General features: G+C 38.0%; 1 protein-coding gene across 5 annotated transcripts in view; it reads left to right on the top strand.

Annotated features, from left to right (window-relative positions):
- herc2 (HECT and RLD domain containing E3 ubiquitin protein ligase 2) overlaps window positions 1-16,259 on the top strand; it is a 238,785-nt gene that overhangs the window by 111,457 nt on the left and 111,069 nt on the right. For 2 of the 5 annotated variants that reach the window (XM_060826244.1, XM_060826243.1), the window contains exons 34-36: window positions 1,808-1,999; window positions 3,706-3,774; window positions 10,637-10,824. In XM_060826244.1, coding sequence (XP_060682227.1) covers window positions 1,808-1,999; window positions 3,706-3,774; window positions 10,637-10,824 — 449 coding nt within the window. The remainder of the gene's footprint in view (window positions 1-1,807; window positions 2,000-3,705; window positions 3,775-10,636; window positions 10,825-16,259) is intronic. The other 3 variants (XM_060826247.1, XM_060826246.1, XM_060826245.1) reach the window with 2 other exon arrangements.

The raw sequence follows: 16,259 nt of genomic DNA, 5'->3' as shown, positions 1-16,259 counted from the left end.
TTATGCACTGTTACATTCAGTTACATGGTCCATTAATTGTTGCTTTAGTGAAAGAGATGGTGCTATTCACAGAACCAGATGATTGTTATAGAGGATTGACGGTTGATGCGTTGTGTTGGCACTGACTCTTCAACTAAGATATTTACCTAATGCCATTCCACAAATTATTAACTGTGCTAAAATCTCTTCGAAATTTCTTTGGCTGACAGATTAATAATTGAGAGTTGCTTGGTTCATGATTTGTCGTTATTATTTAGTGGTATGGACCAGGCTGGTACTACTCAAAATACTTTAAGTAGGTAGCCTAGATGCTAACTTTTTCGTAGCTTAAAGGCTAAGAAGTGGATATTCCAGGTGTGATGCAGCTGGTCAAACCACTTAGCTTTAAGTAAAACAGAATTGATTTGAAAACTGCAGTTGAAACACTAACGGAAGAAAAAAAAATCTAGAATAACTTAACTATTGGAAATCTTAACCGACCCAACTTAGAAACTTAACTAAGGAGCTGTTACAATTCCTGTAGCATCCCACAAATACACCCCTTGGCAAAAGGTAAACTCAAACACAAGTTCTTATAGGCAAGAGAGATTTCAGAGAGAAAAGTCAGCCAAGGATAATCCTCTGAAGCATAGAACCTTATTGCACTGTAGCAGCTTCTGTGACTGCTACAACTAAACCAAACTAGGGGGAAAAAACCTCAACTGGGAGAACTGGCCACTCCCCTGCTATTATTAAAGTAGACATTTCTAGACATCTTAGCACCTCTGCTTTTACAAACTCTCTTGGGGGGGGATAAAAAACGCCAGAGGACAAAATAACCTTTGTTAAAGAGACAGCATCATCACATTTAGTAACTTTGATTCTGACGTGGAGAGAATCATGTGTATTTTTAAGTCTGATATGTATTTCTGCATTTAGTGTGCTAAGAAGGGGAGACATGGAGCTCAAAATAAAACTAACATTGAGAGTGGTATGAGGTTTTCTGGAAGCTTGATTCCATACAACAATCGAAGCTTTTACATAGAAAAAATAGTTCAGTACTTCAAAATAATTAGTGTAGAAGAGAAGAAGAAAAAAGCACTTTTCTAAAATAACAAGGTATCCTATCACACATGAAGACAGTTAGAAGCAAGTTTGTTGTAGAAAGACAGAACAATCCTGAAGATGAGGGCAGAGTGCATGTTTCTATTGGAGAGAGCAGGTCTGTGGCACCATCAGCTGTTAAAGTAATAGCACCTTCAAAACAGTCAGGGCAGAAGAAAAAGAGTCCTGGTCATTCATATTTTTGAACTCAAAAGGTAATAGTCAGGTATCTAAAACATAATTATTTATGTACACATGGTTACATTCTGATGCATTTTGTTATAGTTATTGGCTAAACTTCATTCATGTGTTGGAATCTGATTTGCAGCGCATGACACAATTTTATCACTGTTTCATGATATTTTATCTGTAAATTCAAATGTCAAATGCTACATTTCCGAGCAGTATCTCGGGAACAAAGGCAATGGCAAAGCAGCATTTATGGAGTCTTGGACAACAAAGAAAATAAGATGCCATATTCTTATAATGAGTAGCAATCCGCTGATAAACAGTAAATATCTTGTGTGCTGAAAAATGTTACAGTTCTAAAATAACCCACAACCTTTTACACCTAGTTATTGCAAGAGATTAATTGTTTTTAATGGATCTTCATGACCTGATCATTTTCGAAGACAGAGGATTAGTTTCAGTTTGAGATGAGAGAGTTACTAATTGCAAATTGCTTTGATCAAAATATTACTAATTATAAACATCATCATTTTAGGCATGCAGTCTGTCCCTCTGCATACTGTAACGAATGAGAATCCTTCAGCACCAAGTCTTGGTACCATTCCACAAGCTCGCTTTCTACTCATCATGATAAATATTTTGACGCTTGAGCATGGAGCCAACAGTCTCAGTCTTCTGTTGAACTCTGGTTTGCTTGCATTGACTCAAACAGTTCTGCGGCTAATAGGTCAGTGAAAAGTAAATACTCCTCTATGAAATCTGATTGGATTTTTATTTTATCTTGAACGTACTAAAATAACCTTCTATAACTTTCTCTGTATCATTGTGAGTTACATAAGTGAAGATCATTGGCTTTTGTTTGAACTTGTTGCATAATTACCTGCAAGTTGTAAAATTTTACAACAGATGATTGGGTCAGTTAGAATAGGGCAATCAAAGTAGCTTAAGTTAAATGTTTTCACTATTGTATGAATATTGTACTTCAAAATTCTTTCTTCAGTTAATGTCTGAGTTCAAAGTGAATCGTAAACTTATCCCATAAAATTATCCCACAGTGGAATACTCTATGGGGAAGCTGCTCTATAAAAGATGATCTTTTTGTCCTTCCATGCCGTAATATCATCTCATTTTCAATCTATCTTGCATCAACTAGACTATACAGCATGTTTAGTTTTATCTTGTTATCTAACTAAAGGTTTGTCCTTTACTGTCTCAGCAATGTATAAACCTGCTTTTCGTCGCTTCTTTTGTCATCAAAGCAATTTCAAACCTTTTCCTACATTGTCAATGTTACCTCAGAGTTACTTTCCCACGAAGGGGAACCACCTTCTTTTTCACTTTCAAGTCCCCACCACTCACCCACCACTATGATGTTAACTATTAGTCAATTGTTCAGAAATGATTCTTGACAGTGGTGTTAAAACGGCCTTAAGAGCAGCTTATGGCCACAAATGGAACCTTTAGGTCCCACACAAAAAGAACCAAAAAAACGTGGGATTTATCATTATTGTTACGTATTGTGGGGAGTGCAAAACAAGGCAAATGTGATGGTGTGAACCATTGAGGAGTTAGTACTGTTAGTTTGTTGCTATGGTGACATCTACAAGGCAGATTCAGGATGGTGTGACATGGAGACAATTGCCCTTCTTTGTAACTTCACTGGTAGAACTCTTTGTGCTATAGGCAGAGTGCAAACTCGTCTCATGAAGCTTAAAGGGCGATGATAGGAAAAGTGGAAGATACCTAAGTGAGGTTCAAAATATGCAATCTTTGTGCATAATTTCTTATTTTTTAATTAAAATTTAGTGAGGCTAAATATATACCGTCCTGCAGTATTCATTTTTCTTAATTTTTTAATTGCTTTATTTTGTGTTTGCCTTAGCCTATATAATATCTTTTTCTTTCCTTCTGACAATTTGGACACAAAGTGGGCTCCATTGTTCTGAAAATTAAACTGCTTTTATTACAGTTTAATTTTATGTCACTGCACAATCAAGATTGGGAAACAGATGATCCTTTTCATAAAATGGATATGGACACTAAACAGTTGTGCTTTCATAGCTTATAAAAATCACTTTTGTTTATGACTTGCTCTATCGAGCTGCAATTTTTCACAATTTTGACTTTTATAAATATTGTTTTAACCCCTTAAGTTTAAATATTGCTTCCCACTTTTACAGAATTTTTTCCAAGTAATTTGATTTTATAACCTTCTGGCTTTATTAAACAGCCTGTTGTTCATTTGTAACTATATTTGAATACTATACATTTTATACAAGTCTTTTTTTTTCCTAGTGTGCAGTGATTGTTAGCGTTAACAATTCTCCTTTTAAGATTAACATCGCTTTCCCTTACTATATATATATATAAATGATGCCATCCAAAAATTACCTCTATCAGTTTATAATTCAAAGAAGCGATTTGTACTTTCAGGAACAGGACCGTCCATATCAAAATTGGAAAGAAACAGATTTAAAGGTGGGGCTGTGTTGTGCGCATGCGGTAAGTGTGCACCTTAGGAATTATGGAAACATTTGGATAAAAAGACGTGGTGCTTTCTGTGTCCGTGCTTAAATGCAATTTTTAACATTTATTTTCTGTGTATAATCTTATGCACGTCCTTGACACTGGTCTTAGAACATATGATACAACTGGGACTTTTGTTATACACGTTTTACCCCCGACCTCTTAATTACGAACATTTGGCCATTGATCCTTTGACCCCCATCCCCCTCCTCTACCATTCATTAATATCATGGCTAATTTTCTACTTCACTTACACTTTTCAATATCTCCATATTCCTTGATTCCTTTAGTATCTTTAAAAAAAACTGTTAATCTCTGATATGAATGCAGTCAACAAATTAACATTCATTTTGCTGTAGAGCAAAGAATTCCAAAGAACCGTTTCAAGTCAAGAGATTTCTTTCACATCAGTGTCCTAAATGCTAATCTCTTATTTTGAGACTGGTGTCCCTCATTCCCTAACTAAGGGGAACTGCTTCGCAGCTTTTCGCAATCAAAACCCTTAAGAGTTTTAAATGTTTAAATGCAATCACTTCTCTCTCTTTTAAACTCTAAATATAGTTCGATCTGTTCTGATAATATAATCTCTTCATTCCAGGAATTTGTCTGGTGAACCTTTCTTGCATTCCCTCTATGGGAAGTACATCCTTGCTTAGATATGGAACCAAATGTGAACAGTGAACCAGCTGTGATTTCACTCAGGCCCAATTTGAGAGTAGCAAGATTTCTTTTTTTTTTACTCCAATCCTTTTGCAATAGTGGGTGACATAATGTTTCTTTCCTAATTGTTTGCTGTACCTACGTCTTAACTCTATAATTTTTGCAAACGGAAATCAAAACCCTCTGAATACCGATGTGTCCCAGCCTCTCGGCTTTTAATCTGCTTTTCTATTTTTTAACCAGTTTATCTTTTTCCACACTATATTGTGTTTGTCACATTCTTACCTGCTCAACTTTACTTGCCTAAATCCTTTTGCAATCTTTACACATTCACCCTCTGTTTACCTTCACACCTATTTGTATATCATCAGCAACCATGGATAATTCATTCCCCTTGGTCCCCTCATCTAAGTTGTTGATTACGATTGTAGCTGAAAATGTGTTTCTGGAAAGGTGCAGCAGGTCAGGCAGCATCCAAGGAGCAGCAGAGTCGACGTTTCGGGCATGAACCCTTCCTGAAGAAGGTCTCATGCCCAAAACATCGACTCTCCTGCTCCTTGCATGCTGCCTGACCTGCTGCGCTTTTCCAGCAACACATTTTCAGCTCTTATCTCCAGCATCTGCAGTCCTCACTTTCTCCTAGAAGATTACGATTGTAACTGACTTTGCGATACCCCACAAGTACTGTCAACTTAGTGTTCCTACTCTGTTTTCTCTTCATTGGCCAACCTCGATCCCATGAACCCTAAATTTATGCGATAACTTCATATGCAGCACCTTTTTCAAATGTTTTTGAAAATCTACTCTCATTTCATTCACCATATTATTCACAATTTTTTAAAGAAAACTTCAGATTTGTCTATATTAGTTTCCTTCCATAAACCTGGGTTGACTCTGTGCAATCATATTTTGAATTCTGAAGTGAATTCCTGATTGTCAAAACCTTGATAGGTTGGAGCATTTTCCCTGAAACTGATGATATTAAACGGCTTACCATTCTTGTTTTCTCTCTCCCTGCTTTCTTGAACAGTGAGTGGGTAGTTTATCTACCTTCCATTTCATTGGTATTGTTCTGGAATATATGGAATTGGATAAGATCCAAGCCAAATTACTTAGGATGCAAGCTATCATGTCCTTTTCATCCCTTAATTTCTCCAGGAATTTTTTTACTTATGTCTCTTAAATGCTTCATTTTCACCAGACCCATGGTTCCCTGTTAATTCCAGAATGTTTTGTGTCTTGTAACACGAATACTTATATTTCCTTATTCTCCATTATAATTTCTCCAGCTTCTAATTCGAAGGGACCCAAGTTTAATCTCACTAAAATTTATTCCTTTTTACATTTCTTTCAAGCTTTTGCTATCTGTTTTTACATCTAATTAATTTACTCTCTTATCCCATTTTCTTCTTGTATTTTAAAACTGCTCCGCTCCTCTGTCATACTGCTGTTTCTGGCAATATTAGCAGCTACTTCTTTTAAACTTGTGAATTGTGTCCTTTTTGTTTTCCACAGCTGGACCACTTTACCATATGTTATATCTAATTATCATGAATGATATTTTAATTTTTAAAATCATTTCCATTGCCTGACTAACATCACACCTTTTAATCTAATTTCTTGTTTTAACTTATTAACTTATCTCTCATACCTATGTAGTTAAGTTGGTCTGTCTTCTGCACTGATTCCATTTGAGTGGGCACTTTCACATTGTCGATCATGCCATTCAACTGCAACAGCTCTCTTTCCTTGTCCAGTTCAGTATGACTGCATTTACTTAGATGCACTATTTTATAGTATTTGGAAAAGTAGCCAGAACATCTCCAACAGTCTTTTCTCTTCCTGTTTGCTGCACTGATGAAGATGGTGTTTTTATTTGCAGACAGTCTGATGTTAGAGGTGAAAGTATGAGAGAAGATATGGAGTTGAGATTTGCCTCTGGGTTAAGCATGACTCTCTCACAGCACAAGCTCTAGTGCAGTAAAATACCTTACCTGAGGAGACAGTATAGTCAGTTGCAGAAGGCAGAATTTGTGATGAAGGCCAAAGCCAATTCCTTGAGTCTTCCTAATGGAGAAAGTTAAAATTTATCTGAAACCCAGGGATATGTCAAGTAATTTGACAGCACAGTGTCAAGCAAATGGTCAAGAGAGATGATGAAGGGAGAAATAATTGCTGGAAGTTTTCTTGAGAAAGATAATATCGAAGTAAACTTAGGCAGTCATAACTTACGGAACTGTTAAGAGGAACTAGTTTGGATGAAAATGGTTGACTGGATTGGGGAGATGATATACACCCTGATTATATTATGATGTTATTACTTTGTTTCAGACTGTATTTGAAAGAGATGAAAACTCAACAGCAGAATTTAAGCATTGGGTTGAGATAGACCTGGGAAATAACAATATTAAAGAACTTGGGAAATGAAAGGGAGGTTATAAATGTTTATTTTGATGGACTGGTCAATGTGCTGATTTTCTTTGCGGAAGTATGGTGACAATGAGTTTGAAAGGCAGAGCGAATGAGTTCTTGAGGTGAAGAACTCATTTATAGCTAACATAACACCTAGGAAGTAAGATGGATAATTAATAATTTAGTGGATTATGGTTGAGGGAGCTGTGAGTGCATTGTGTGGGCTATACTAACTTGGAAGGAAGGGTGGGAAATAGGAATTGTAGGAGAAATTTAAGAAACGACCTTTGATGTGGAAAGAGGCCTGGCAACAAAAGCAGTGAGCGATGCCACACTAAGCCTTTGATGATAAAGATCCAGCAGACATTTGGTAAGAGAGGAAAGTACCCTAGGGTTATCTTTGTCTCAAAGCATGATGACAGAATAGTCAGTGGTTTTTGCAGAGGACCAGTTTGGGCCATTTGAACTGGATGAGGTTGAGTTGTATCTGGCAGTAAAATGACTAATCTAATTGTGTGGCAACTCGACTTAAATATGTTCCTTGAGCTTGAAGGAACAAAGCTGTGGTCTCTTTGGCAGAAGTGACAGGATTTGAAAACAATGAAGGTTTAGCTAAGTGACAGCTGTGAAAATTCGGTATAACAGTGGTTAAGTCACTTTGCAGTATCAGGTGAATTATGACAAATGAAGGGTCAACAGCTAGGCACTTTTAATATAGAAACTTAGACTGCGTAAAGAAGGGCTTTGCCTGGGAGGACATGAGGAAGTGATCTGAATAGTGTTGGGGACCACAAATGGGGTGGGAGAAATGTCTGAGATGGTGGTAAACTTTGACGTGAGAAGGTGGCATCTTTGAGGTGACAATTGAAATTGGTTTTGTGAGGAGTCTTTGTGTACAGGCTGAGGAAAGGCAAAAAAAAATGGATATCCCAGAGATAGCTCAGGGAACGTGATATAATTTTGAATGAGAAGAGAGTGGGACATGATTAGGAGCCATAGAAATAGAGGGGCCAAGAAGTGACTTGGGATTGAATGGCACGCAGTTTCAGTAGGGCAAGGGATGGGAAGTATAACCTGGTTTGGAGGCTCTGGTAAGGGAAATGAATAGGCTCTGACAATGTGCAAAGAAGCTATTGTTAAATGGAGCAATGTGCATAGTTAGGAAATGCATCATTTCTGAAGGGTCCTCTTTATTGACTTTCTATAGCACAGTAGTTCTTTCAACAAGCCTCCTCGATACCTTCAGTCATCACTTTTGCAATACATGATTTCAAAAAGCTTTCTTTGGCAGATTCAACAGAAATCTGAATTTAATTCTAATTTTCCTATTTCTTTTCACCATGTTGGTACATTCCTTTTCAAACAGGCTATGATGTAAAAGAAGTTTAGCAGCTGACCTTTAAACTATACTAAGATCATTGCTTCATTAATCTTCTGCTTTTGCCACTACAGACTTAAAACATCAAACAAAGTGTACGAAGTACTCTTCACTTTTTCATTGCCAACTGAAAACCAAGTCTTAAATTAAGGTTGTTGTTAAATAAGTATATTGTTCCAATACAATGAAAGCCCTTTTTTTTGGTCTTTTACATTTCCGTATATAAATGAATAAGCTATTGACTGACTCACCAGGTACTGATTCTTTCAAGACTTATTTCCTTGTAGCATACTCACAGATGGCTTTGAACTCTCGTGGATTGAATTGTGTGCAGCATCTTATTTTACAGTACCTCCCACGTTTGTCCCCTTCAAACTCATTGTAAGAACATTGCACAATTGAAATTTCAAACTGTGCCAGTTCAAACTTTATATACATAATAACTTTTGCATTTATCATTTGGGTTATGGACTGGTATTTTTTAAAAGTTGTTTCTTTTGTGTACAACTTCACTTTGCTGGTGTACTGGATCTCCAATTTTGATTTAGTTTTATATGTTGAATCTTTTTGTTAATCAACTAACTTGAAAGTTCCATCCTTGCCAGTTGCTTATATCAAATGCAGTGCATCTTGTTAGCAGGTATTTCCAGTGCAAGCAGCTGATGGGGGCTGTGCTGTTGATTTACATTCACAACTTTCTAAAGACTGTGGCCTAGATTGGATTTTTAAAAATAATTTAACAATTGTAAAGTACTGCAAGAAAAAAATGGTTGCTAGGCCACCCATCATTCCAGATCTGAAATGCTGACATTCTGTCGGCTTTTAAAATGAAAAACGTCACTTTAGGTAATATTTAACCAGGGTTTGGACTATCCTACACTAAAAGTACTGATTAGTAATTTGAACAAGAACCTGCATAGTGACTCTCGGACAGTAATTGCCCTAAGGCACTTCACAGGTGGTCAGTCAAACAGTGATCTATGGAAGGATGTGTTTCAACAGGTGAAAGCTAGATTTTAAAGAGCATCTTGGGGGAAAGAGAGATGGAGGCTTAGAGAAAGTTTATAGAACCTTTGGTCTGTGCAGTTGAAAGCACAATTACCAACTGTACAGTGATAAAATGGAGTGAGTGCAGAGATCTTAAAAGATTGGCGAGTGAGTAGTTACTGAGATAGGGAGGGCTAAGACCTTCAAAGCATTTGGAAACCAGGGTAAGATTTTTTTAAACTGAGGCATTGTGGAACCAGGAGCCAATGTAGGTTAGCAAACACCATGAAACTTGATGCAAGTTAGGATGGGGACAGTATTACTTGGATGAGTTCAAGTTTACAAAGGCTGCCCAGAGGAATATTTGGATAGTTGTGTCAAATATCATAATGTGGGTTCCAACAACAGTTGAATGATGTAGGATTGGCGATAGGAGATCTTGCAGAAGTGAAAGTTGGAGATCTTGGCTTTGGAATATCCCTGTGAAATTGAATTGCCCCTGAAAAATGATCTAGATGAGGAGTGGACTAGGTGCTTAGAGAACAGAATTTATGTTGGCATAGAAGGACAACCTGACTGTGTATATCTGCATTTCCTATTAGCTTCAGTGAATTTGTTTGAGGACCAAAACTAACTGAGGTGCTGCGAATTCAAGATTGATTTTTCTATTCTAGTCTTGCTGAATATAATCTGATTATCTTTTCATAAATGATTAACGATGTGCAGATGTTGAAAACTCTCAAAACACTGTTGAAGCTTGGTCAACTGAGATTGATTAATTTTTGTTGAGTAAGGTTATTAAGTGATCATAGAACCGAGGCAGATTATTGAAGTGAAGGTCCGGATTGTCATGGTCTCAGTTAATGGCAGAACAACAGTTTACAGGGCTGAATGTCCTGCTTCTGTCCCACCTTTTATTTCTTGTTGAACTTTGTTATAATATTGATTTGTTTTTCTGTAATTTTTTTTGTATATTTCACACTTATGTACAAAGGTCCTTCTTTATTTTTGCATTGGCTTTGTTGCTCTTTCAGTGACTCAGTTTGCTTGGAGTTTTCTCCTCAATGTCTTCAGCTCCCTCAACAAAGGTTGATGGTGGGAGAAGACAAAAATGCCAAAGAATAAATCACAGCCCAGATGGAACCTTTTAATACAGCTACAAGGAGAGAAGTATAGTTTCAAAGAAACATTATCTGTGCACCTTAATGGTCAGCAGTTAATCATTTGTACAAGGATTTTTGAAGAGTGATGTGCACCATATTGAAGTTCAACATGCTTACTTTGTAGTTAAAGAATTTGTAAGAATTTGCCAAGATGTGATTCCTTGCCTCCTGGAAAGTTTGTTACTTTTTCACAAATATAATTCTAAACTTGATTTTTGCAACATTTTATTGTCTTCAGGCCCAGCTTCTGATAGTGGTGAGGATGATATTGGTGCTTCTCTTCATGGAGCCTCAGCCACTGTTTTAGAGGAGTCAAGAAAGGAAAGCACACCAGCTCCACTGCCTGTCTCTGGTCCAGAGCTAGCAGCAATGATGAAAATTGGCACTAGGGTGATGAGGGGTGTCGACTGGAAATGGGGAGATCAGGTATTGCAGTAAACTGATACCCGTCTATTCTAAAGCTCTTTTTTTAAAAAAAAGGCTAGAGCACCATTTCCCTGTTTTGAACTGTTACTTTTGACAGGGAGAAGTTGAGAAAGAAGTTGAAGCATGAGTATTTCTAGTTCAGCCATCGATCCTGTTTGTAAATATTGCATTAATTAGCTGCACAGTACACATTGTACCATTCGGTAGTGATTTATGCCTTTATATTTAATGATGCAAAGTTTACTATTTAACTCTGTGTCAAATCTCAATATAACTGAAACATTAGCTAGGAGATCCAGTTGCAATGCCTGAACTTGATATTGCATGATGTAAAATTCAGGCTTTCAAAAAGTGCTTTAAAACTTAATGTCCTGAGCATTTTATCAACATTATCTCTATGTTTTGATTACATTTTTACTTTTCCAGCTTTCCAGTAATTCAAGGTTTAGCAGAACTCAGCCTAGAATATAATTCAGGCCACAATGTAACTTTGGTGTTCACAATGCAGCTGTTTGTAGGGAAGGCACAACTTCGATTCATACCATCTTTAAAAAACTATTTCCTAATGATTGTACTTTTACAGATTAAAAATGTCCATGTTTCTGTTTTAAGAGTGTCATGAAGAGAGACTATAGTGATCGTGGGTTTTGAGAAGATTTGTCGTTCAGGTTGAGGTTCTGGATGTAGGTTTGCTCACTGAGCTGGAAGGTTCGGTTTCGGACGTTTCATCACCATACTAGGTAACATCATCAGTCTCTGGAGTGAGTCTCTGGATAAAGCACTGGTATAGCCTGCTTTTTATTTATGGGTTTAGGTTTCCTTAGGTTGGTGACATCATTTCTTGTGGTGATGGCATTTCCTGTTCTTTTTCTCAGGGGGTGAGAAATGGGATCCAAGTCAATGTATTTGTTGATAGAATTCCAGTTGGTATGCCATGCTTCTAGGAATTTTCACCTGCCTCTGTTTGGCTCGTCCTAGATGGATGTTTTGTCCCAGTCGAAGTAGTGTCCTTCCTCTTCTGTATGTAAGCATTAAACCTTATCAAACTAGCGTCTACAGGAAAACAACACATATGGACCAAATACTGAACTACAGAAGCAATCATCTCAGCATCCACAAACGAAGCTGCATTAGAATACTATTTCAACGAGCCAACACACTGCAGAACAGAGCAACGACAAAGAGCAGAGGAAAACCACCAATACAGTATATTCAAAAAGAACGAGTATCCAACGTACACAGTTCCCCGATTTCTCAGCAACAAACCCAAACAAGCAGACAAAACACGTCCAGAAATCCTAGCCACACTCTTCTACATCAAAGACATCTCAGAAATGACTGCCAGATTACTCAGACCTCTTGGTATCATGGTTGGCCACAAACCCACTAACACACTAAAACAGCAGCTAATGAACTTGAAGGACCTTAGACAGACAACAAGCAAAACTAATGTCATTTACAAATTAGCTTGCAAGAACTGTGACAAAAACTACATTGGACAAACGTGCAGAAAACTAGCCACCAGGATACATGAATGTCATCTAGCCACAAAAAGACATGACCCACTAGGATCTTTACATACAGATGAGGAAGGACATCACTTCGATTGGGACAACACATACATCCTAGGACAAGCCAAACAGAGACACGCACAAGAAATCCTATCACAAACACATTGACTTGGATTCCATTTACCTCCCCTGAGAAAAATGATAGGAAATTACATCACTAAGAAATGATGTCACCAACCCAAGGAAACTTAAACACACAAATAAAAAGTGGGCCATACGTTCAGTGCTTCATACGGCGGCACATTGATGATGTTACTTAGTATGGTGACGAAATGTCTGAAATCGAACCTTCCAGATCAGCGGGCAAACCTACATCCAGACTATAGTGATGCTTGGTGTGAGGTATGTTGAGGCTATAACACTGGAACAAAGAATATTATAGAATCATGACAGCATGGAAACAGACCCTATGGTGTGTTTCCATGTTCTCAAAGTAAACTGGCCCATTGCCCTCAAAAATGTTCCTATTCATGTATCTGTTCAAATGTCTTTTAAATGTTGCAAATGTACTTGCATCTGCCATTTCCTCTGGCAATTCATTTCACATATTAACCACCCTCTGGGTGGAAAAACTTGCCCCTCAGGTCCCTCTTAAATTTTCCCTTCTCTCATGTTAAAAATATACATGCTAGTTTTGAACTCATCTACCCTAGGAAAAAGATCTTTGCTATTCACCTTCTCTATGCCTCTCATGAGGTGTTTGATTTAGTTGTAGGTGAACACTTTGGAGAGAGTGACCATAAATCAGTTATGTTTAGTTTATTGATGGAAAGGGATAGGTACATGCCACAGTTCAAGAGTTATCGATGGGGCAAGGGGGATTATAATGCGATTAGGCAAGAATTAGGCTGCATAGAATGGGGTAGCAAAATGCAGGGGATGCAGACAATGGAAATGCAGAGCTGGTTTAAGGAACAGATATTGCGTGTTCTTGATAGGTATGTCCCTGTCAGGCAGGGAGGAAATGATAAGGAAGTGATTTACTACAGAAATTGCATCTCTTGTTAAGCAGAAGAAGGAGGCTTATGCGTTGATGAGGCAAGATGGTTCAGATGAGGCGATCGAGAGTTACAGATCAGCTCGGAAGGATTTAAAGAGACAGTTAAGAAGAGCAAAGAGAGGACACGAGCAGTCTTTAGCAAGTAGAATAAAGGAGAACTCAAAAGCTTTCTCTCGGTATGTGAGGAATAAAAGGGTAGGAATAGAGCTAGTCAAAGACAGAAGTGGGAAGTTGAATGTGGACCATGTGGAGATTGGAGAGGTGCTAAACGAACATTTCTCATCAGTTTTCACTCTGGAAAAGGAGAATATAGGAGAGGAGAAGAATGAGGCATGAACTATTAAACTAGAAAGATCAAGGTTAGTTACGAAGAGATGTTATCAATTCTAGAAGGAGTGAAAGTAGACAAGTCCCCTGGACAGGATGGGATTTATCCAAGGATTCTCTGGGAAGCTAGGGAGGAGATAGCAGATCCTTTGGCTTTGATGTTTAAGTCATCATTGTCTACAGGTTTAGTACCAGAGAAATGGAGGATTGTAAATGTTGTGCCCTTGTTCAAGAAGGGCAGTAGAGATGACCCAGGTAATTATAGACCAGTTAGCCTTACTTCTGTTGTAGGAAAGGTTTTGGGAAGGATTATAAGAGATAAGATTTATAATAACCTAGCAAGCAACAATTTGATTTCAGATAGTCAACATGGTTTCATCAAGGGCAGGTTGCGTCTCACAAACCTCACTGAGTTTTTTGAAAAGGTGACCAAGCATGTTGATGAGGGTAGGGCAGTTGATGTGATATACATGGACTTCAGTAAAGCCTTTGATAAGGTTCCACATAATAGGCTGTTGGAGAAAGTGCAGAGGTATGAAATTGAGGTTGATTTAGCAGTTTGGATTAGAAACTGGCTTTCTGAAAGATGACAGCGAGTGGTGGTTGATGGAAAATATTCAGCCTGGAGTTCAGCTACTCGTGGTGTGCCATAAGGATCTGTTTTGGGACTACTACTGTTTGTCATTTTTATAAATGATTTAGACGCAGGCATAAACAGATGGATTAGTAAATTTGCAGATGACACTAAAGTTGGTAGAGTAGTGGGCAGTTTGGAAGAATGTAACAGGTTACATGGGGTCTTGGATAAACTGCAGAATTGGGCTGAGAGGTAGCAAATAGAGTTCAATGCAGCTAAATGTGAGGTGATGCACTTTGGGAAGAATAACAGGAAGGCAGAGTACTGGGTCAATGGAAAGATTCTTGGTAGTGTGGATGTGCAGAAGGATCTTGGAGTCCATGTATATAGATCCCTGAAAGTTGCCACCCAGGTTGATAGTGCTGTTAGGAAGGCATACTGTGTGTTAGGTTTCATTCGTAGAGAGATTAAGTTCTGGAGCTGCAATATCATGCTGCAACTATACAAAACGCTAGTGCGGCCACACTTGGAATACTGTGTACAGTTCTGGTTGCCATATTACGGGAAGGATGTGGAAGCATTGGGAAAGGTGCAGAGGAGATTAACCAGGATGTTGCCTGGCCTGGAGGGAAGGTCTTATGAGGAAAGGTTGAGAGACTTGGGTGTGTTCTCATTGGAAAGAAGCAGGCTAAGAGAGAATTTGATAGAGACATACAAGATGATCAGAGGATTAGATAGGGTAGACATTGAAAGTCTTTTTCCTAGGATAATGACATCAGCTTGTCCGAGGAGGCGTAACTACAAATTGAGGGGTGATAGATTTAAGGCAGATGTCAGAGGCAGGTTCTTTACACAGAAAATAGTAAGGGTGTGGAATGCCGTGACTGCCAATGCAGTCAACTGAGTCACATTAGGGAGATTTAAACAATCGTTGGATAAGCACATGGATGATGATGGGATAGTGTAGGTGGACGAGCTGAGAATAGTTCACAGGTCGGAGCACGGTGGAGGGCCGAAGGGCCTGTTCTGCGCTGCATTGTTCTATTGTTCTATGTTCTATGATTTTATAAACCTCATTAACACCGCTCAACCTCCCATGCTTCAGTGAGCAAGGTCTCAGCCTATCCTTATATCTCAAAGCCTCCAATCCTGACATCTTGGTAAATGTTTTCTGAGACTTCTTCACTTTAATAATAATATTTCTATCGCAAGGTGACCAGAGCTGCACACAATACTCCAAAATTGGTCCCATTAACATCCTGTATAACACAACATGACATCCTAACACTTATACTTAAAGGTCTGAGCAATGAAGGCAAGCATGCTAAATGCCTTCCTAACCACCCCACCTTCCTTTGATGCATCATTCAAAGAACTATCTACCTGAACCCTGCATCTCTGTTCGACAACAATACCAAAGGTTTTACTATTAATTGTATAAGTCTTGCCCTTGTTTGTTTTACCAAAATGTAACATCACATATTTAACCAAATTAAACTCCATCTACCACTCAGTTCATTTACGTAATTGATCAAGATCCCAATGTAATCTTAGATAACCTTCTTCACTGTCAACTGTACCACCAATTTTGGTGTCATCTGCAAACTTACGAACTAATCCTTGTAAATTCTCATCCAAATTTTTATATAAATGATAAACAAAAGTGGACCCAGTGCCAATCCCTGTGGAACACTTGTGCTCACAGGGCACCAATCTGAAAATCAATCCTCCATCATTACCTTACGTTTCCTACTGTCAAGCCAATTTTGTATCCAGTTGGCAAGCTCATCCTGAGTCGCACATGATTAATTTTACTCATTAGATTACTGTGCAGAACCTTATCAAAGGCTTTACTAAAGTCTATATCTATGTCCAGACAACATCTACAGCTCTGTCCTCATCAATCTTGTTAGTTATGTTCTCAAAAAAAAAATCTGTCATGTTTGTAAGACATTTTCCC

This window comes from Hemiscyllium ocellatum, chromosome 6 (assembly GCF_020745735.1).
Source record: "Hemiscyllium ocellatum isolate sHemOce1 chromosome 6, sHemOce1.pat.X.cur, whole genome shotgun sequence".
NCBI classification, from domain to species: Eukaryota; Metazoa; Chordata; class Chondrichthyes; order Orectolobiformes; family Hemiscylliidae; genus Hemiscyllium; species Hemiscyllium ocellatum.
The sequence above is the reverse complement of the archived record's forward strand: the minus strand, read 5'-3'. Positions and strand labels throughout refer to the sequence as shown.